The sequence below is a fragment of the Amblyomma mixtum genome, chromosome 10, assembly GCF_055824585.1.
Source record: "Amblyomma mixtum isolate Tamu chromosome 10, ASM5582458v1, whole genome shotgun sequence".
In the NCBI taxonomy this organism is placed as follows: domain Eukaryota; kingdom Metazoa; phylum Arthropoda; class Arachnida; order Ixodida; family Ixodidae; genus Amblyomma; species Amblyomma mixtum.
The window spans coordinates 158,214,471-158,235,653 of NC_143021.1; the positions used below are offsets into that span (position 1 = coordinate 158,214,471).

The 21,183-nt window shown below is 49.7% G+C and overlaps 1 protein-coding gene, 1 long non-coding RNA gene and 1 pseudogene across 3 annotated transcripts in view; 2 read left to right on the top strand and 1 right to left on the bottom strand.

Annotated features, from left to right (window-relative positions):
• The window catches only part of LOC149327470 (uncharacterized), a 102,187-nt gene that overhangs the window by 14,522 nt on the left and 66,482 nt on the right, over positions 1–21,183 (top strand). The gene's annotated exons all lie outside the window — the stretch shown is intronic.
• On the bottom strand, positions 8,863–15,577 carry LOC149327471 (uncharacterized). The gene is made up of 3 exons (XM_089563457.1): positions 15,422–15,577; positions 14,115–15,227; positions 8,863–8,943 (listed from the first exon to the last, which is right to left on the bottom strand). Exons 1-3 carry the CDS (start codon positions 15,575–15,577, stop codon positions 8,863–8,865), a joined length of 1,350 nt encoding a protein of 449 aa, XP_089419583.1.
• LOC149327472 (uncharacterized) lies at positions 14,499–19,806 on the top strand (annotated as a pseudogene).

Below are 21,183 nucleotides of genomic sequence, written 5' to 3' on the forward strand. Positions count from 1 at the left end.
AGTGCGCGGCATTGTGCTCCACCCGGCCGCAGAGATAACATCTCGACGCTCCCCTCTCGCCGGTTTTTCTTTCGTCACCTCCCGCTTTGTTTGCTTCCTCCCGGCTTTCCTTTCTTCCCTTCGCTAGGTTGTGCCGTCCCTCCTTGTGTACCAAGAGTTTATCCTCCTTTTTATCCTCCTTTATCCTTTTAGTCCCTTTTAGTTTATCCTCCTTTAGTCCCTCCTTGTGTGTCCTAGAGTTTATCAGCGAGGTTTAGCATGTCTTGCAGTGTTTCTGCCTTCCGCTCCTTTAAGTACAATGACAGGCTCGCGTGACAACTGCTCAGAAATTGATCCTTAATGAACAACTCACAAAGCGTCTTGTACTCAAGGGGGATTTCAGACAGCTCCACCCAGCAGTCTAAGTAATGGCCTAGACGCGCTGCATATTGTCCGGCTGTCTCGCTGTCGGCTGGTTTCCCGCCCCGGAACTTCTCTCGGAACCCGTCGACCGTAAATCGAAATCACTTCAAGAGTGCCGCCTTGACCTTCTTGTAATCGTAGGCGTCTTCAGGTGTAAGTCGCCCGAAAACATTCCACGCCTCCCCGCTTAGGCATGTGCTCAGTGCCGTCGCCCATTGGTCTTCAGGCCACTTCTGGCTCGGGCTATGCCCTCGAACCACCTGATGTAGGCATCCAGGTTGTCCTTCCTCTCGTCAAAGGAAGCAAGCAGCCGGCTGGGGTTCAGTTGGAAACTGGGTTCTGATAGCACGTCGCGGCCGTCAGCCCTTACCACGGACTCGTCTCCCGCCTGTTGAAGCGCTAATCTTAGCTGAAGAAGCTTGGCTTCGAGCTCACCTGCCTCTTTTGCTGCTTCAGACACTGTTTGCACTCCTTGGATCCTGTTGGGTGTTTTCCCTCGCAGATAGCACACTTTACTATGCAGGGATGGTCTTGCTTGGGGTTGTGTTGGCCACAATTCTGGCATACTTTGATGTTGGGGGTCGGGCAGATGTCCGATCTGTGCCCCATTCTCAGGCACACATGGCATACTTGTTGGGTAGGTCTGAACTGATAGCAGGCCATCTCACCCCCGTAATATATGACATAGCGGGGAATGATCGGGCCGCGAAATGTAATGACCGCTGTTTTGGTCTGGCCCAGCATGCGGGCTTGTAGTACTTCGGCTCCCTGGGTTCGGACACGGAGGTTGGCCAAAAGTTCTTCGGACGGTGTTCCTGGGTCAACTCCATGAATCACGCCCCGCACGACGTCTTCCGGTGCTGCCACATAAGCATTGACGTGATATTCCTTGCCCCCTAGGACCAGCTTGGTTATGCAGCAGAGAGCCTCAGTTGTGTCGTCGTAGGGAGTACTTGCAATGATTAGATTGGAGCCCATGCAAAGTCTCACCAGGAATTTGGTGTGATCGCATTTTTCCCGGTCGTTGCAGGCAGCTACGATGGCTCGGGAAAACTGGAGGGTCGTATATTGTTTGACTTCTAGGCCTTGCTTTGGTCGGATTATTACCTTCAAGTCGGTCTTGGGTAGCGGTGGCAGGCGTCGGCGCCTCGGTGGCGGTTTGCTCGGTGCCACATGGCATTCTGGTTGGGGAGTGGTTATTGGTTTCACAAAGGTTTTCAACAAATGAGCTGGGGGGACATAAGCCGTTCCTGCGATGACGACTGTTTCCCCTCGTGCAAGCTTCTTCTGGTTACGTTTACACATTTGGAGATGCCAGTTGGAGTTGGGGTCGTCGGGCGTCCACGTACGCCCCCCTTCCGTCACTTGAAGATTGCTGTTGGTGGGGTCTACATTCATTCCCTGATAATTCTGGACGTTCAGGTGGTCAACGGAAGGCGGTTGGAGTCCGCTGGGACCAGCTGTCGCTTGGGTAGACGAAGCCATGGGGTTCGGTCGGCTGCGTTTGGACACACCACGCGCTGGCTAGGGAGCTAGGTAGCTCCTAGGGAAATCCTAGGGAGCTCCTAGTTGCGTTAAGCCTAGCGCGTCTCCCGCCGCCTCGAAACTTCACAAGTCCGTAAAAGAGTCCGAAAAACACTCACAGACTTGATTGTCGTCTCGATGGAATCCGGAAGGCTTTATAAAGGTCCTCGAAACAAAATTCGGGAATCCAGGGGCGGACTTTCACAGGATTTCGGCACTTTGTTGCGGAGCCCATGCGAAACGCGTCCGCCCCGCATGGCCCCCTAGTGGAGGTCCCCTTTTCTCAGTTCCACTCCTGAGAGACCTAACTGCCCACCTATGGATACTAATCTCTCTAGCTCCATGTTCGCAAGAGCATAGGAACTATCAAACCTGAAAAACCATCTATCAGCAATGCACACTTCTCAATTAACTCACCCTTCGAGATCACTTCATCATTCGAGGCTCGATCACCATCCACAACGCTTACTCATTACGTCAAAGTCCTGTCGCGGACGCCAGAATTTGTCACGGCTCCGAACGGAGTGCGAGGCACCTTCCCAAACCAACGCAAAGGGTTGGAGCTTTGACGCCCAGTGGCAGCAGATTTATGTTCAGTGTCGTGAATGAAGAACCACGAAGTCAGTCTCCGAAAATAAGATATATTCTCAGTACCGTCCGCAGGAGAATCACGCAAGCATTTGCAAACAGTTAAGATAACACAGCATAAGCTACTACTTGGTACACGTATCTATAAGTAACGGACAGGAAAACTAGTAATTACCAATACAACAGTCAAATTTGAACTATCGGGTTACGTGCAGATTGCACACAGACATTTAAAATTACAGAATAGGAGTGGAAAGAAAGTTCACAGTGAATTAGGAAACGGTCCAGCGAGTGCGTTGGCAGTCCACTCACAAAGGCGACGCAGAAGGGGAGCTCTCGAAGGTGACGGTCCTTCCGGAGTCCTGTGGCGTTCTTCGGAGTGCGATGTGGCGGCGGGTCGGGGAGTCCGGAGTGCTCGGAGGCGAGAGGCGCACTACTGTTGCGGCCGACTCGGCTTCTTCTCCAGCCGTCGGTTGTCAGCGCACGAGACACTCCCATCCAATAATTCACTCTAAGGGACGGCCTCCATAAAACAAATACCCGTAAGTGCACCAAGTAGTCGATACACACAGGACGAGGCACGTAGGCTCCGCTCCTTCCACTCTGCATGGCCGCCATGTTGAGGGTGAAAAAAAAGTCGTACAACCATAAGAAAAGGTCACGTATGCCAACATCTTCTGTCCTGCAAGGGGTCACCTTGCAGGCGAGGAAAGTTACAAAGATGAAAAGGAAGCCCAAAGCTTTGGGCCTGTTAGGGGTGACTTTGAGCTCGAAAGCCTAACACGTATAGACAACAAGCCGGGTGTACTTCCCCGCTCGCGCACTGCGGGGGGTCTGCCTAACTGGACGGAAACTAACACGCGAAGACGACGCGCACGTACTCGCGCTCTTGCAACGATCGACCAAGGCACAGACATACAGGATACATTGACATGCGATATCAACCAACTCTAGAAACTTACAGATGTTTAATTACCCGATATTGAGAACATATAAATGCCTACCACTTATGTGTCAATGTTCATTACCTGACTATAGCACTTATAGGGCTTGATTTCGTTGTGCGCCTCCTGTGCAATAATGCCTTCGGTGCTGCAGGTATCTGGGAATAAAAAGTAAATAAATAAATAAAACGTTGGTTTGATGTACTTTTGTGTCTGACTAGTGGAGTAATACAGTACACGGCGGGCCGTGGCCCAGTGCTAACAACTTCTTTTTTGTTTAAGTTGTATCCTACTGTGGAACTGACCAGTCTTAACTGGGAAAAGGCGGAAGCAAATATTCCCAAGTCTGCATCCGCAATCCGCAGGGCTATACGAAATTCCAATCAAGCTGATTAACGAACTTGGTCCAGGAAGCAAGGAAGCGTTATTGACAGCATTGGAAACAGTAATAACAAATAAGCAAATTCCAGACAGCTGGTGACAGTGTAAAATTAATCTGATTTATAAGGAAAAGGAGATAGGATGTACATAAAATTCTTTTTATGGCAGAAAGGGCGGCTCCCGGTTAATATCTTCATCAGCAGCAGCTCAACTATGCTAGAGTGTACTAGAATAGGTTCAGTGGCCCGACCACAGCCACGTCCGTGAGGTGCGGTGTACGGAAAGGGCGGAGGGCGCTGTGAGCGACCTGGCTTGATCGGCTTGCTGTCGCCTGCCTGCGGCTTTGCGTATTGCCGCACACTTTGGTGGTACTCCGGTGGCTAGTTATGCTGTTTATTCAGTACGGGCACAGATTTGCATGAGTATCTTTTAAATAACAGACTGCTTGTGTGCGAAGACAAGTTAAGTGCCTCCGAACTGTAACGAAATACTGTCGAGGGAATTGCTTGTTCGGAGCGTCTGCTGCTGTGACGGATTACGCGCTGCGCAATCGCTGCTCTGAACTTGTTTTGACCGCGGCGATCAATCACCTAGACAAGTCTGCTTCGATGCCAGCGTCATGTTGCAAATGCAAGTTTTTATTTGCTTTGTGTAAGCTGTCTAAACTCAAGCAAGGACAACCATTCCGTCGAACCTAGCAGCCGACACGACGGTCGCATTCACAGTTTCGGCACAGTGTATGGCCAGTTTCATTCCAATGCACTTTAAACCTGGTGCTGAGTGTGATGTACAGTCGCGGGTAAAAATTATTAGCACAGATCACTGGCGATCAGAATTGGTATATCTCTCCACACTGCGCTGCGGTTCGTAGACCTGCATATCGGGCCGTTTCCATTTTTGCAGCATAGGGGGGGATGGCAGGAAGTAAGCGTGCACCGCCCGAGCGTTGAAGGGCCGACCCGACGTGACTGCGCATGCCGCATTTATTTTGGCTCGGTTATCGTGAGCAGAGATGGCTTCCTTTTTATTGCTGTTTTTTTATGTCCGTGATGGTTTTCCAAAGGGAACTCGAGGGAACAATAGATGAGAGCGCTGCTTTTAGCCAGTATTACACAGGTTTGTCAAACAGACAGAGTTTATTTTTTCAATGCAACTAATTCACACGTCTCTTTGTTGGGAAAGTGTAGTAATTTTATTAACAGGAGCACTATCCCATCAATTCATGAAAAGAAGTAAGGAGGACAGCCAGCTCGCTGTCGGTATGCGAAAGCAAACCCGTCATTGCACTAGTGGCGTGCATAGACCCCACTGACCCTCACAACGCTTTGAAGGCGCTTAGGCAAGGAGTCAGTCAGGCTGCTTGCAAGGTCAGGAAGAGCCTGGAGCCTGCTCCATTCCTCTTGAACCGCCACCCAAAGAATATCTGGCGATGACTCGTGCAGCTGCCTTTTAGCTAGGCTTTTTTTCATTAACCCCCATATATTTTCGATTATATTAAAATCTTCTCCCTTGGGAGGCCATGGCAGCTCCTGGATGCAGAGCTGTTCCAGCAGTTGCCGCACCCGCCTGAGAGAAAAAAGGAGAACAATTACACGATGGAGCAAGCATTCGTTTCGTGTTTGCATGAAAGTAAGGAAAGTAAAAAATGCGCAAGAGGACACTGCATAAAGCAAGCGGAACGATTCCGTTAGACCTGCTTATCAGCGCAGCCTCGTTTCGCTGTTCACTCTACGCAGTTTTAGTTCACACTTCTGATGAAAATGCAACCTGTTTTGCAAACGCTATCTCGGCGGGACATAACCTCAGTTAAAACGTGGTTATACCTGCATGTGTGGATAGGACTTCTGTCGTGCTGAAAGAGGAGGCACCCATCAGGAAACAGGCCATCCAAAACGAAAGGGAGAAGGTCATTTTGGATAATGACTTCATAGGAAGCAGCAGACAGCGTTCCCTCTACCCTGATCAGTGGCCCGAGCCCTTGGTGCGTAATGCAACCCCACACGTTAATGGAGCGACGTCCACTGGATGCGACGGCCTGCGCGAACTGTGGGTCATACCTGCGAAAAATAAATAAGACTGTGCAATTTGTCTGAAAAAAGCTGAGCAGGTATTACCCAAAACTTCTAGTTATAATTGAGTAAAGGTTGCATTTTCTATTAACTTATGCATACTCATTCATAACTCTAAGTGTTGAAGATTAGAATGCAGAACCTAAGTGCACCCAGATGAACTGTTAGCAATCAAACCGTATAAAAATAACTGCAGAATACAATGCATTTCACTTGAAAAGTAGCACTAATCATACCCACTGGCCAGATGAATTTCTCGCCCTCGAGTAACTACAGATAAGAAAGGATTGTCGTGCACCTACCGCGTGCCAACCGGTCTCCAGACGCGCCGCTGTTGGTCCCACTTCGTGGAGAAAGTCGATTCATCTGAGAATATGACTGCCCTCCAATCTTCTGCAGTCCAAGTGAGGTGGCTTGTGGCAAATTCGAGACGGAGTCGTTTGTGATCTGCCGTGAGAAGTGGCCTCCGACAAGCGACGCGACTATGCAGTCCGGCTGACCGAAGGCGTTTCCTGATCGTCCACAAAGAGACTCCCTGGAGGCCTAGTTCTGGCTGTATCTTGGCAGCGGTAATATGAGGGCTGCGGAAGGCGGCGGCAATGATCAGCCGATCTTGCTCCTCAGTTAGGGCTCTCGGACGTCCGCTACGCTCCGCATCGCAAATCCTCTCTTCTTCTAGGAAGGCAGGCACAACGCGGGTTACGGTCCCTACTGCGCACCCTACCTCGCCAGCAATGCTTCTTCGGGACCTGCCTTCCTGGACTAATGCCAGGATTTCCGCTCTTGTAGAGAAGCTGACGTGCGGCATGTCTTTTTCCTTCTGGCGAGATCTGTAGGGCGTGGTTCTATTTTATAACACCTGTTATTGCCCATCGCGAACATGGTGGACGATATCACCGTTTTTCTTCGCTTGGTCTATCGCTTAGGCAACATCCAGTAAACTATCCTATTTCAGGCAATTGTTCCCTCCTCTTTCATAGTCATCCTTCCACAGCGCGGCTGAGGCTGCTCGCCAAAATAACTGCCAAACAAGCAAAAAACAAACAACTATCCTATTCTTCACCAGTCGGCTCCGGGAGCAAGGCTGTATTAAAAAATAGAGAGAGGGTGAGAGTGAAAAATAAATTTTGCTGGGCCGTGACAATCCACTTAACCCCCCTAATACTGTAGAATGGGAACGGCCCGGCACTCTCATTATCAGCCTCTTCATCACTCGCAGCGTCACGCGTTGTCATTCCGGCGCTCCGATGTTCCGTCTCGTGTGCTAATCTTTTTTACCCGCGACTGTACACGCACAGTCATGGCACATGTCAGTCCGACTGCACAAAACCTTGCAAAATATTCTGTCACCTACCTCTACACTTTTTCAAAGACACAATGTGAAGTTTGCATTTATCGCTTAAATGGAAATGGTCATGTAATTGAAAAACAATAAATGCAATTACAAAGCTCTGTTTAATGACTATTTCACAAAACATTAGCAAATTACTAAACAACCAGACACAAAATCCGTATTTTTCAACATACCATAAGCATGCGTCAAAAACAGCTTCAACATCATAACTGCACTAAAACTGACCTTAATCATAAAGTGCTTGTTTTTAATATTCTTTTGTGATCCGTTATTACGGACGATTCGATTTGTGGACAGTTTTGCTCAGGAACAAAAGCGTACATATTAAAGACGCATGACTGTAATTACAATTCAGTGTCTGACGTACAGAAGGGTTCGAGAACAAGGTGAGGGGCCCTGGGAAGAAAATGGGATACGCTACAGTGCACATGAATAAGCTGATGGTACTAACAATTCTCCGAAAGTATGTGAATGTGTCAAAGCACAAAAAAATGTGGCAGCCTTCAGGGTCAACACAGTAACAGTTGCACACATCGACGCACCTTCAGGTGCTGTAGCATCTTGTGGCACTCTTCTTTTGCCTTTTTGATACCCTTCAACAAGAAGTGCAAACGGGTGAAAATATAAAATTTCACTATGCTGCCCTTCACTTCAGCAGCATGCAGAATGCAGCCCTTAATAATGGCAAGGACATCTAAAATGGTGTCAGAATGAAGGTTATTCATGCTGAAGCAGTCAGTGAATGCACATTCTAAGTGGTTTACAAAGTCAAACAGCTGCTTTGATGGGTACAGCAAACCACCCCTATCACAGAAGCTTGTAAACCCAGCGCATTCGCTTGTTTTGCCCTCTGTTGAAGCTACAAGAAGAACGGAAAGACAAGCTTCACAGCCAGACTTCTTCACACATTTTCTCGCGACATATGCAGCCATATAATGTACTAAGCGTTCATCACTTCGTTTTTTTACAAGGCTGGAATGTTCAGTTGGGAGACACTGCAGACAGGCAGCGCTCTCAGCCCTGGTGAGGTTCCCCTCTTAAATATGCTCATCTGTTGTACCAAGAATACTTGTAGCCTCACTACGGCGTGCATCTGTTGTGTCCAGAAGTGACGTCAGAACCAGTGGCTCGACACTTGTGCCATGAACTGGTCTGTATAGGCTTTACAAGCTTAGACAGTGCACAGAAATTAAGAATTGCTGAGGGGTTGGGTGATTGTTACATCCAGACGATTGGCGCACAACCTTAAACAAGTTCTCGATAGGATCTTGAGAGAGCTTCGACATCAATAGATATCGGTATCCAAGTTCTTTGATGACATAGCTGAGCAAGGACAGCACACTAGAAAGGGTAACCCTCAGGTCGATAGCAGTTGGTTTGCTCAAGAATCCTTTGCCGTTGCTGGTGTGCTGCTCCCACTTGTTGAGGTGCTTGAGGAAGCCAGAAAGCACAGCTGTACCATTAGAGTCCGGCCAAAGGGCTTCTGACCTGAACCGGGATGTCATAATTTTAATGACCTGATTCATCAACCTGGAATTGTAAAAAAAATATTCAAAAAGTCCTAGAGTTTTCGAAAGGCACAAAGAATCTAAATGTTTTGTTACCTGAAGGATGATTCTGTTGCATCGATGGCCCCCTTTCCATAGCTGGCTTCAAGTTTATCCTTGTAATGGTGCAGGCCCTGTAGTAGCATGTCTCCAAAAAGTTGGAAAGCCAGAGACACTCTCATTTTTTCGAAACCATTCGGGTCAAGGTGGCTGCTGGTTAACCTAGGCATCGCTTTCAAAGTGACGTCTTTGTCTAGTTTGAAAGCCTCTCTGAGAAAATATATAGATACCTGCAGCAATGAAAACGACAATAATGAGTTATTTGGCAAATTATATGAAGCACTATGATTGCAACATATGAAAAATCAAACCACCCTCTTGATGTGGCAAAGCCGTCTTTCAAGAGTGCGTTGCGAAGGCACTTGACGAAGTGCGGGAAGTCGGATAGAAAATGAAGACTCCTCTTTGGCTCGACAGAGTGCATCACAGGGTGTGCTGAACTAGAATGGCGCCAAGACCAATGTTGCTCGCATCTGTGTGTACCTCCGTGTCAGCATCTTTGTCGAAATGTGCCAGGATTGGCGGTTATTGGACTCGGCGTCGTAACTTGTCGAAGGCAGTCTGCGGTTCGTTGCCTCAGGAATATGATGCGTCATCCCTGGTTAGGAGTGTCAGAGGGCTGGAGAGCTGGGTGAAGTTTCTAATGAAGCGACGATAGTAGGAGCACAGGCCCAGAAAACGTCTTACTGCTTTTTTGTGGGTCGTGACCAGAAAGGCAGCAATGGCAGCAAGCTTCTCTGGGTCAGCTCGGATTCTGTCAGCACTAATGACGTGCCCGAGAAATTTCAATTCGGTGAACCCAAAGTGACATTTTTGTTGGTGGATCGAACGGCTTCGAGGACAGTTCTGAGGTGGTGCAGATGTTCCACGAATGTTGCGGAAAGAATGATGACACCATGATGGAATTTGTGGGCGTTAACAAACTACACACAGAGGAGATACCACAGTACAGGCGCCTTTTTCACAACTAGTTTAATGGGAAGACAACAAACACTTAAATAGGAAAAGATATCACAGGTAGGTACGGATAAAAACAGTTACGATTTCATGTTATGACTAAACAAACTCAAAGTTTACGCAGATAACCTATTTCCTTCTTCGTAAGCGATACTGACGGCTTACTCGCACAATTACCGTGCGAGGCAATGTAGAAAGCTTCCTTCACCTCCCTGGTTCTTTGTTCAGGGTGACGGAATAGAACCTGTGTTGCCGCAAAGATAGGCCGGCAATTAGTATTACATCCTTGGAGGTGTTCCCTCACCCCTGAGGCACTGCCATTGTTGGGCTCTTTAAGGCGAATGTTCAAACAACGCCCAGTCTGCCCTATCTACTATACCAGGCCACAGAGAAAAGGGATCTTGTAGACTACTCCTGTTTCACAGCGCACTAACGTAGCCCAGTGTTTGACTGTGCATGCGCGGGAAATACGGTCAACCTTTTCCGGCTTTTTTGCACAAGGGGGCATAGTCTACCTAATTTCAAGGGGGCAGATAAGGCTACTTTGACATCATATCTTTTTGCCACGTGTCTTAACTCATGTGATAAGCGATGGATGTAGGGAATGACCGCATGCTTCTTCAAGTTCCCTTCAGCGGGGGATGAACTGCCTTTGACCCGTTTCATTAACTTTATTCAAGACTGAACAATGACATTATCAGGGTAGCCGGTGCTTACTAATCTGGAAGCTTGGGCTTTGAAACTATCATTAAGAACATGTAGACACGATTTCGCCAGGCTGGATCTGAGACATGAAATAGCTATTCCATTCTTCACCAGTTTTGAATGTTCCGAGCTGTAACTGAGTAGGGGTTTTTTTTGCCCCAGACCTAGAAACAAGACATGTCTGCCACTTCAGACCTGTGAGGACGGTGTCCATCATTCTTTGGAACCTGGCAGGAGCGCAACAGAGCCCTAATGGGAGGACGCGAAATTCGTAGAGCCAGTCCGGTGTGATGAAGTCGGTTTTCTCATGGTCCCTGTCATCAACTTCTACTTGCCAATAACAACTCCTGAGGTTGACTGAAGAGACGTATTTGGTTTGGCAAAGTCGGTCGAGGGAGTCGTTGATATGCAGCAGCGGGTACACGTCTTTCTTTGTCACACTGTTAAGCTTCCTGTAGTCGACGCAGAAAGTTGATGCCAAGGATGGCATCGCAAGAACATTCGCGCAGAACGAGAAAGGTGGAAACGAATGTGCAGCCTCGAACTGTAACCCGGACTGAGCAGTGCAACAACATGTCCGCCGGCCGTACGTATGTCGGGGTCTTCCCACGGTATCATCACTTTTTTCAGGGCCTTCGCAAGCCGTCCGCTAAGGATGGAATAATCTGGGCCTGTATTGACCAACGCACTTACCTCTTTCGTGTTGACGAGAACAGGGATGTCCAAGGAAACCCTGCCTTCAGTGCGGCCTGTTGATGGCTGTTGGGAGTGACTGAGTCGGTGTGGCGACGAAAGCTGGTCGGCGACTGGGGTTGCGGTGTCAGGGTGATCCAAGCAGCGCATTGGGGAAAACTATTCGACAATACGGCGTTCAGTGTCGGAGCGGTTGGGCTGGTGCGGCGGCGGAAGGTGATTGTCGGTTGGGGTTGCGGCATCGGGGTGATTCTAGTGGCTAATGCGCTAATAAGATTTGCCAGGCTAGTCGGTTCACACTGATGAAAGAATACACACGACATTCGGAAGCACTACGCACTTTGCTTCGTGTATGTGTGCGTTACTTCATATTATCCCAACCTTTTCGCGCCGTTGTACCTTGCAATGCACTGCTGCATTAATCAAAAGACAACTGATAATAGATGCCTACAGACAAGTTAAAGGGGCGACACTCGAGGTGTGCTCATTGTCCTCAGCTGTGACAAGTTCACGAGTAAATATTAGCTGGCAGCTAATATGCAAGGGAGATAAGAACAGAATGTATACTTACGCAAGCACTGCCTTTTGGTTCCCCTCAGTGACCCAGGCCAGCTGCCACCAAACTTCAAAAAGCTTGAAGAAAAAAAAAAATTAACCAAGCGCGCACTTCGCAGCCAAATGTGCGCACGAAATATAGTGCCTAGAATATGTCTGCCGAGCATGCCCGCAGGAGTGGTTCGGAGGGCAATGAATGCCACCGGCAGCTGTGCGGGGGCACATCTATGCGAGAGTGTGCTGCTTGGGCGTGCCGGTGCGGCCGCTTCTCTGGATTCGTAATGCGCGTCGCCAGATTATGCTGTTAGATGCGGGTGCCAGGTTGCAGAGAATGTTCTCAGACATTATGAGCAGTTTCTGCAAGCACAGCTGAGTCACTGGCAGCACTGTAGGTGTTTTTATATTTACTCGGGGTACGGATGCAGCGTTGTACTTGCATGAGGTCTCGTTTTCTCTTAAATTTTTGTCTTCTTTCAGCCTTATTGGAAAAAGCAGGTGATACACCTACCGATCGCAGTTGTCAGCGCGGTCATGCCACTTCTTGTGTTTGCATATCTAACAGTAACCTGGACATTAAAAAAAGGCCTCAAAATAATTTCAGATTTCATTGCATAGCCATGGAATGTTTTTTTTTAAGTCTCAACACAAGACGCTAAAAGCTCAATACAAATATGCAAATCTGCATCCAAATCTTTAGCATCAATTTGAACAAGGACAAATTATTGGCAGTGCCACAACTTCAAATATCTCAGCCGCTGCCTTTGTACTTCATGCTCTCTGTTCAAACCCTTTACAAACAATCAAAATCTTATAAGAATATAGAACTTCAGGACAGTTCCTAAAGTTTTTTTTCCATGCTCGGCCCAGCCCAGTGATGTCAAAGACTGCAGACTCTCTGCTAACTCCTGCATGCTTTCCTCGTCTGGCTTGTTTTTACTTAAGAAACTAGTCCCCCAATGCCCCCAGGCACCTCACAACTAACAAGAGCATGAGATACGAGTGCTACCAGTGCCTCCTTTTGATTAGCCAGAGCAAGAAACTGCGAAGAATACTGCTGGCTTCTAAGCTTGTCAAGGACAATCTCAGTGAAGAGCACTACATTGACGACCACTGCTTGGGGGAATTTCAAACCCCCTCTTGTGATACCTGCAATGAGTATGTTTTCATCTTTGTCTAAATCTGTATTTTCTAAAACACGCATTTCTTTACGCGATGCACACATGAGCTTCTTCAACACAGCATGTGCACAATATCCAGCAATGTATGTCACAGTTGGCATCCTTTAAGTTTTTTTCTCAATGTCTTCGTTGAAAACTTTTATTGGAAACTGCTCATGAATTGAGCTGGCATTCGTCTTCGACACTAGCCGTCCTGTGACATCTAGGTCGGGAAGATCTAGGGCTTTTTGCAGCCGCAGTTTGCTCTCGGACTCATAAATCTGCTGAACCAAGACATGATATTGAGAACCGCTCAGCTGGCCATATTTTCCGAACCTCTCTTCTAGAGAGCCTGTCTGAAACTTTCCAAGTAGGACATATTTAAACCCAAGCTCCTCTAAACAGTGACGGGAAATTTCATGTAGAGTGTGGCTTGTGTGTCTGAGAGCCATGTGCGATTCTGGTGTGAAACACCCGGCATCATGCTTAAGGCTAGCCCAGTAGTCAAGCCACTCTGTTATCTTCTTAAAAAATTCCAACTGAGGGCATGACGTGGAACTCACAGGATACTGCATCTCATCCCGCAGGCACTCACTTTTCCTTGGCGTCTTAACATGGACTATCCGCCACCAAGTCAGAATTGTTGCAATAAAATTAGCAGTTTGTTTCGCATGCTGTATGCTGGTAGATTTCCCTGCAGCCACTGTGGAGTCATTGAAAATGCGAAGTGCAAGATTCACATTCTGCCGCTCCATATTCGATGGGTCTAGTGCCTTTAACGATAGGGTTGGTGCTATTTTTAACAGCTGATTTTTCTCTGCATCGTGGAGCTCCCGCAAAGTTTTAGATGATGCTGTCAGAATTGATGGCTTTGGTTCAGCGCTGTTCAGGTCTGGAAAATACATGCATTTGCCAGTGTTACGCTGGTTCAACCAGTTATTTCGCACCGACTTTAAAACATGAACTGGGTCTAAAATGAAGAACAGTGGCCGAGAAGAATCGGCTGGATGTTGGTAGACAATGCTGGCCTTTGGCGGATTTGCGAAAAATTTCATAGCCTTTCGATTTATTGAGTTATTGTCTGAGACAACTGCTATAATTTTCAGTCCAAGTGATTCAAGATTCCCAATTAGTTTGTGTAAGAATTTATAAAGAGTTTCTGCGTCAATCTGAGCTACGGGCAGAATGTGAACAACATCTTTGTGGTTTGAAAGAAGGCTTTGTACCATGAAAACGTGAGCTGTTTTGGCTGGACTTGAGCTGTTGACTGCAGCGCCTGTGATAAAGCCACCTTTATAATCAAAGTAGCTTTGGAGATGAATCTCGTCCATCATCAGAGTAACAGTCCGCTCATGTTCTTTCATCACACTCAACACTGTCTTCGTATAGCTCAGGCAGGAAGAGTCGTGCTGCTCTAGGGCAGGGTTTACCAGGTATGAAGAGCAGAGGCGCCTTATGATTACAGGGTGGGGCAGCTTCACTTTCATAGAACTTCGGATAAACTTATATGCATGCGATGATATTGTGCACAGCAGTCCCGCAAAAACAAGCATGTCTGAAGAGTAACGTAAAGCATTTTTCAAAACAAGCTCTGCTTGACTGCTGACAAATTTGAGAACTTCCAAGTGCCATCCCTGATATTCTTGTTGCTGGTACTCATTGCACACATCATGAAGCAGTAGCAACGCAGTTTCCAGAAGATGGTGAGCCTTTTGGTTTCCATCCGCAGAGCATCTGCTTTGTAGCTGCTCAACAGACTGCAATACGTCATTTAGCTGCCTGAGGTCTTGCAAGTGTGAAGACACATTCACACTGGAAAGGTTCTTCATGCGCGATTCTCCAATAAACACCTCAACGCACAGTTCTGCTGACACTGTCACCGAACTACGCACAGCGAGAGCACGATCAAGTGACAGATCCAAGAATACGACCTTTGACTCCTTGACAGTCACAGTCCAGAAGTCGTATATCGAGGAGTTTGAAATTGCATCGCAAAACTCCCCAAAACTGCCTACTTTGTTCACGTTTTCATCTGCTTGTGCGGCAACAGAAAGCTCAATAGCTTTTCGCAGCGACGCAGCTTCTAAGCGAGCTTTCTTTTCTTTTGGTGCCTCGCAGCCGTACGCTGTCGGGCGAGATAGATACTTCGGGCAGTCGGCGAACACAGTGGTCACTGCTGTTTGCTTTAGGTGAATGCGCTCCAACGGCACTTCAATCACCTTGCCGGTCTGCGCATCTGTGTATGTTGCAGTTCTAACGAAGTCTGTCGAGACAAAATGTTTCTCGCACAGCTGAAAAAAAAAAGAGTAATGTATAGTTCTATGGATGCTGACGTGAAACGGTCGAAGCGAACATGAACACAGATTTAACAAATACCTACAGGCGAGGGAGCTAGTGTGCCGCAAGAAACACAACAAACATAAGAAAAGCGCTTATTTTATGTTACGAATACATAGAGCATATCCAAAAAAAAAACGATGCTTACCACAGTATGCTTTGTTGGCGTGAAATATTCACGAGAAATCGCCTTTGTCCATGCCGCTCTCTGCTGTGGGTCGCTCGGAAACCTGTAGATGCGGACATTTGAGACTTTCACATTGTAGTTAGACTTGCAATTTGGGGCACGGCATGAGCCAGGCATTCTGATGTGTGCCTGCGCACAGCTCCTATTTCCAAGAGCACCTTTTCGTCACCATTGACAACCAACACAAGGGAATTCGATGACGAGTTCGCACCAACACAGCCGCCGAAGGAATGCCGTCACCTCGCCACTCGGCCGACCTGGTAGAAGTTCTCTGTAGTGACAGCCAAACCGGCTCGACCGGTGGTAGTAGCTCAACGGCTCAACTCGTCAGCGTGAGAAGCTTCGTCCACTGACTATTCATGGCTCCATCCCATGGTCGTGACACAGGCGGCTGTGAGAGGAGGTGGCGCGCCGGCCTTGCAAGTTCTTGGTGGGGGTGGCTAAAGGGATAATGTTTCCACCACGAGGCCTCACACCGCTGGCAGATGGCGGAGTGCCGCGCCTGAACGTCAGTGCGTGCCGAAATCCTGAGCCGAAGAGAGAGCTCATCTCCCCCACGTGCGCACGTAGCAGTCACACCAGCGCCCTTCCTTGTTAGTTAAGGTAACTAACTAAGCTAGGGAGGGTGCATCTCGGGGAAGCCAACCACAGGGGACGAGCGGGGCAAGGTCCCCACACATTCTAGAACAGTTTTTGGTGGGGAGAGGTACAATGCACAACTTTAATGTTCCATTCTCATAAACTAAGATTAGCAGCCGTCAAAGGCGACTTCTCGCACTTGACTTCACGGCTTTTGAATGGTAGCCTCTGGCGTTAATGAAAATGCAGCTCGAAACAAGTGATCCCTTTTTTTTTCTGAAAATAATTAAATGGAAATTAGCTGGGTCAACAAATTCCACTGGAATATGCTTCGGCCATTGTGAGAATGTATTGACTGTTCGCAAGGCAGGCGCTGAGTTTCTCGGGAGATTAGCTGCAAAATAAGATTTTTTTTGCGTACTAACTGTGATTCACTTTTTAAACAGTCTATGACACCATCCTCTATTGGGAGTACACCAGATTTATGGGATATCATGCGGTCGAGGCAGTTTTTTCTTCGAAACAGCCCATCGCCGCATTGCTTCATTGTAACAAAGCGAGAGAGTGGGACCCAGCATGCCCTCACCCTGAAAGCAGTGCTGGCCATCAAGGCACCCATGCAATTTGAAGGGTGCTGTCCCACTTCATGGACAACCCTTACTGCACTCCTGCAAGCTGTAAGGCGAGACATCATTTCTATCTCTCGTGTGTTCAAGGGCGTGAAAAACACGACTTATTTTAACGGGCAATAACTGGGTTTATTTTCTCTACATTTCACCAGTATGGTTACTGGAAGGGCTAGGATAGGAAGTCTGCTGTAGTGTAATGGAAGTCGGTCATCTTCTCGAAGATCACGTGGAGGGTTGTGAGCGATTGCGTTCAACTACAGAAGGAAATACAGGCTTGGGGCAGTGATTAACAAGTGTGATGCCGAGACAGCAAAGACGAAGTCGTGATGAAAGAAGCAGGCGGAGGAAGACGAGGAAGTGGGATTAAAGAAAGGCTAGGCAATCGAGCGGACGCTCAGCTCAGCTCGTCTCAGCGTCAGTCTTTACAATGGCGCAGTCGACCAACGTCGAGCCCGGCCCGGACCTCCACGACCTGTCGCTCCTCCTTCGAAGCGGCCGGGCAGTCCCACAGCCGGCTCCCTCGGCGCCTGGAACCCCTATTCCGCCCGAGAACGGCGTCCATGCCTCCTCGGCGGATTCGGCCTTGGTCCTTCTTCCCGAAGCTCTCTCCACCGTCCGGGAGTTATCTGCTTTTTTGACTACAGCGCTTGGCCGCGCATCACTGTCCTCTGGATACCCAGTAACCCCGGTACAAATTCCGGAGTTCCGTGGATTTTCTGACGACGCCGAAGCGTGGATTCAAGTGGTCGACGCTGCTGCCCGGCGTTTCGCCTGGTCTCCAGCCACCACGCTTGCCGTCGTGGAAGACCATCTCCGCAGTGCCGCCCGCGCCTGGCACCAGTACGAAGGCCGCCGCTACACCACATGGCCGGCCTGGACCTCTGCACTTCTTGCCGCGTTTACACCCCTGGCCAGTACGCCCGACGCCAAACTCACTACGATGAGAGCACGGTGCCAGGCTCCAGATGAAGACGTTGCACTTTACAATCATGATAAGGTACGTCTTCTTCAGGCCTGCAGGGGCCGCACGTTGCCGCAGCAGGCGTTGGGCTCTGAGGCGCCCATTGCCGCGGTGGAAGCATCCGAGCTCCTGCGGGTCGGCACCAACACAATCGTCAGTCCGCCACCGCAGTCACCGCAGCCAACGAGCGGATACGCGTCCCCCGTGGTGCACCGCTCTCAGATGACTGCCTCCCTCACCGAGGTGTCGGCAGTTCCCGGCCAAAGTGCAGCCAGCGCTCCTCCCAATTCCATCGGGAGCGCGGGCTCCGTCTCAGCAGTGCCACCGTCCCCGCTGATGTCTCGGCCTCCGTCTCATAAACCGATGAGGCATCCCAACATTCCGGCATCGCCGCATGATGGACACCGCTTCGGACGGCCCGCGGCGCAGCGGCCTCCTGGAGGTAGTGCTGGGTTCGTGACGCCACCTTCGCCACGGCACCCGTGCTTCGCCAGCTCGGTGACGGCGGCTCCGGGCTCAGTGGCTATCAGCAGCGTCATCGGATGCTCAAGTCCGAGCAGTAATAGCCTGGGTAGCATGTCGCCTGGAGTGCGCTCGCCTGGGTTGCCGCCTCAACGGATGACGGCCACTCCAGGACAACCGCGTCCCCTGCTGCCGGGACGTCAGTTTCATGAGCCAATTTTCCCAGACAACAAAATCCGGCGCCAGCCTGTTTCCAGCGTGGACTTCCGCGAAGAGGACCGCATCGACGAGGGTTACGAGGCCCTCAGCGGAAAGCAGCGGACCCCTCCAGTGCCACCTGCTCGGCAGCCAGCAACTGCCGGGTCCCGCTCCGGACGCAGGCTACCAGTAGGCCGTTCGCTGCTGCCGCCTTCTCTGGGTTCCAGGGTCGGCAGCGGGCCATCAGTATCGCACCTCTGAATGTTCCAAATCGAACGAGGATTGGATGCTCCCACGTCCCCTCCCGTTAGAGAGAGGCTGCAGCAGGGCAGGCAGCTTGATGAGAATCGAGAAGATAGTCCACCACCAGCGTCGCCCTTGATGCGTCGACGCAGCTTTGAACACACCACCTTGCATGACGACCTCGCAGGGCCACGGTCGAGAGCCTGCAACTGTCCGGGTACTGTCCTGGTCTGCCGCGGCCCTCCAAGCCGATCCACCAGTGGACGACTTCGCGGCGCCTATGTCAGGGATGCTGACGATGATATGGACGGCCTGTTCATGATCAGAAAGGCCAAGAGGAAAAGAAGGAAGAGAAGAAGGAGGAGAAGAAAGAAGAGAAAGAAGAAGAAAAGAAAGTGGAGGAGAAAAGAACCAGATGAGAAGGCTGAGGAAGTTCCGCCTCCAGCCAGGCCTGCTCCCCTGCTCCTCCCCCTACTTCAACGCCAATGGACGGGCCTCTAAAACTCAACGTCCCCGTCGTGTTTGTCTTCGGCGGCCCCGGCTCCGGCAAGGGTACCCAATGCGAGAAGATAACGGCCAACTACGGCTTCACACACATTATTCCGGTGACCTGCTGCGGGCGGAGGTGGAGTCCGGCAGCGACCTGGGCAAGGAGATGAACGAGATCATGACGAAGGGTGAGCTCGTCCCACTGGTCACGGTCTTGCAGCTGCTGAAAGAAGCAACGAGGAAGAGCGTGGCAACAGCCAAAGGGTTCCTGATTGACGGTTACCCCAGGAACACCGAGCAGGGTGACCGCTTCGAGGCTGAGGTGTGCTAGTGCACCAACCTGCTCTACGTCGAGGTGAAGGACGAGACCATGAAGGAGCGGCTGCTGAAGCGGGGCGAGACGAGTGGCCGCGTGTACGACAACGAGGTCTGGGTGCCACGCGGCCTACAATCAACAGGGCGTCCGCAGTCGTGGCCGAGTGTGATGCCGGAACAGCAAAGACGAAGTCGTGATGAAAGAAGCAGGCGGAGGAAGACGAGGAAGGGGGATTAAAGAAAGGCTAGGCAATCGAGCGGACGCTCAGCTCAGCGCGTCTCAGTGTCAGTCTTTACAGAAGCAAAATCTAACATTTGGGTGCCAGGCTGTCTGTCAGGTTCGAGGCCTTCTCTGTGTCAAGAGCTGGGGTCAGTGAGCGAGGTTGATGCTTCTTACCCTCTGAAACAGATAATTCCAGCCTTGGTGGGCAGTTATGAGGGACGATCCATGTCCACTTCTGCTACAGCTGCTGTACTGTCAGCAGCAAAAGTTTGCGGGATCTCCAGCGCGTGGCGGAGCGACGCAAAACTGCATTCCAGCGCCATCTGCCGCGATTACGCCCGATGTCGAGGCTCACGGAAATGGCGTTTGAAGCACGCTTTGCGCATGCCTATCCTTTCTTCGCTATCAAGCATGCCTTGACGTTTGCTTCCCCGTGACGTGCTTATCAGACTCAGGGAAACCGCTGCGCTGTGTGATGTTCGCAGCCAGTCCTACTTTGGCTCGCGCGAGGGATCGGAGCACTTGTCACCATCGCAGCAGCCGAAACAGACGCACAACGACGGTGACACGGCGATTCGTTGCCAGTGGCAAAAGCGGATCCCGGCGAAGAACGCGATGAGACATGCCCTATAACAAAGAAAGGACAGGCATGCACAAATAATGGCTAACACGGAAGTGCTGTGAGCCTCGACATCGGGCGTAATCGCGGCAGATGGCGCTGGAATGCTGTTTTGCGTCGCTCCGCCACGCGCTGGAGATCCCGCAAACTTTTGCTGCTGACAGTACATCCTTGGTCCACCACAATCTGCCAGCGTGATCACCAAGTCTGCACCTGGCTTAGTGGAGAAGAGACCAAGCACTGGTTGAATAACTACATCACGGTCAGTTCACTCCACCGCTGGGGTGACTCTCAGAAACTGCTCGTTTCGTCTTCCACTTGAGTTACATTGCTAAAACGTGATTCTTGAATCACAGGGATGACTTGCATGCAGCAGCTGTGGCGCATATTGAAGCGAAAAGCTTTACTAGGCTAGTCAACACCGCACTTGCGTGAGCCAGAGCCCAGATTTGCCACTTCTGCGCATGTGCGGAACCGAGTGACGTCACACACGGGCAGGTGGCTGCCGTCGCCGCTGACACAAACAAAAATAAAAAAAGACATGAGAGCAGTAAAATACCACAAATAAAAAAATAAATGAAAGACAAACAGTGCGCCAGGAAACTCATATCTTAGTGGACACCTGAACCGCACCTAAGGAAAGAAATCGCCACCTGTCCATATCTCCATGGATACTTGAACAAAATGAAATGAAATGAAAATTGGTTTTAAGGAAAGGAAATGCCTGTCTCTCATATCTTGGTGTACACCCGAAAGGAATGGACACCACAGTACACATCTCTAAAGCAACCTTTAAAGACAGCACCAGTCTCCTCCTCCTCCTCCGCCTCCGTACAAACTTTGTGTACCTAAGACAATAGGTTTCAGAAAAGCCAGAAAGCTATACCCTAAGGGTAACCGTAAGTATAACCTTAAGCTAAACCACGAGCATCACCACAGCTTTTCGCTTCGAGATATCCAGGCTTAACCTTAGCTAAGCCACAGCCAATCTTTTGACGCGCCATT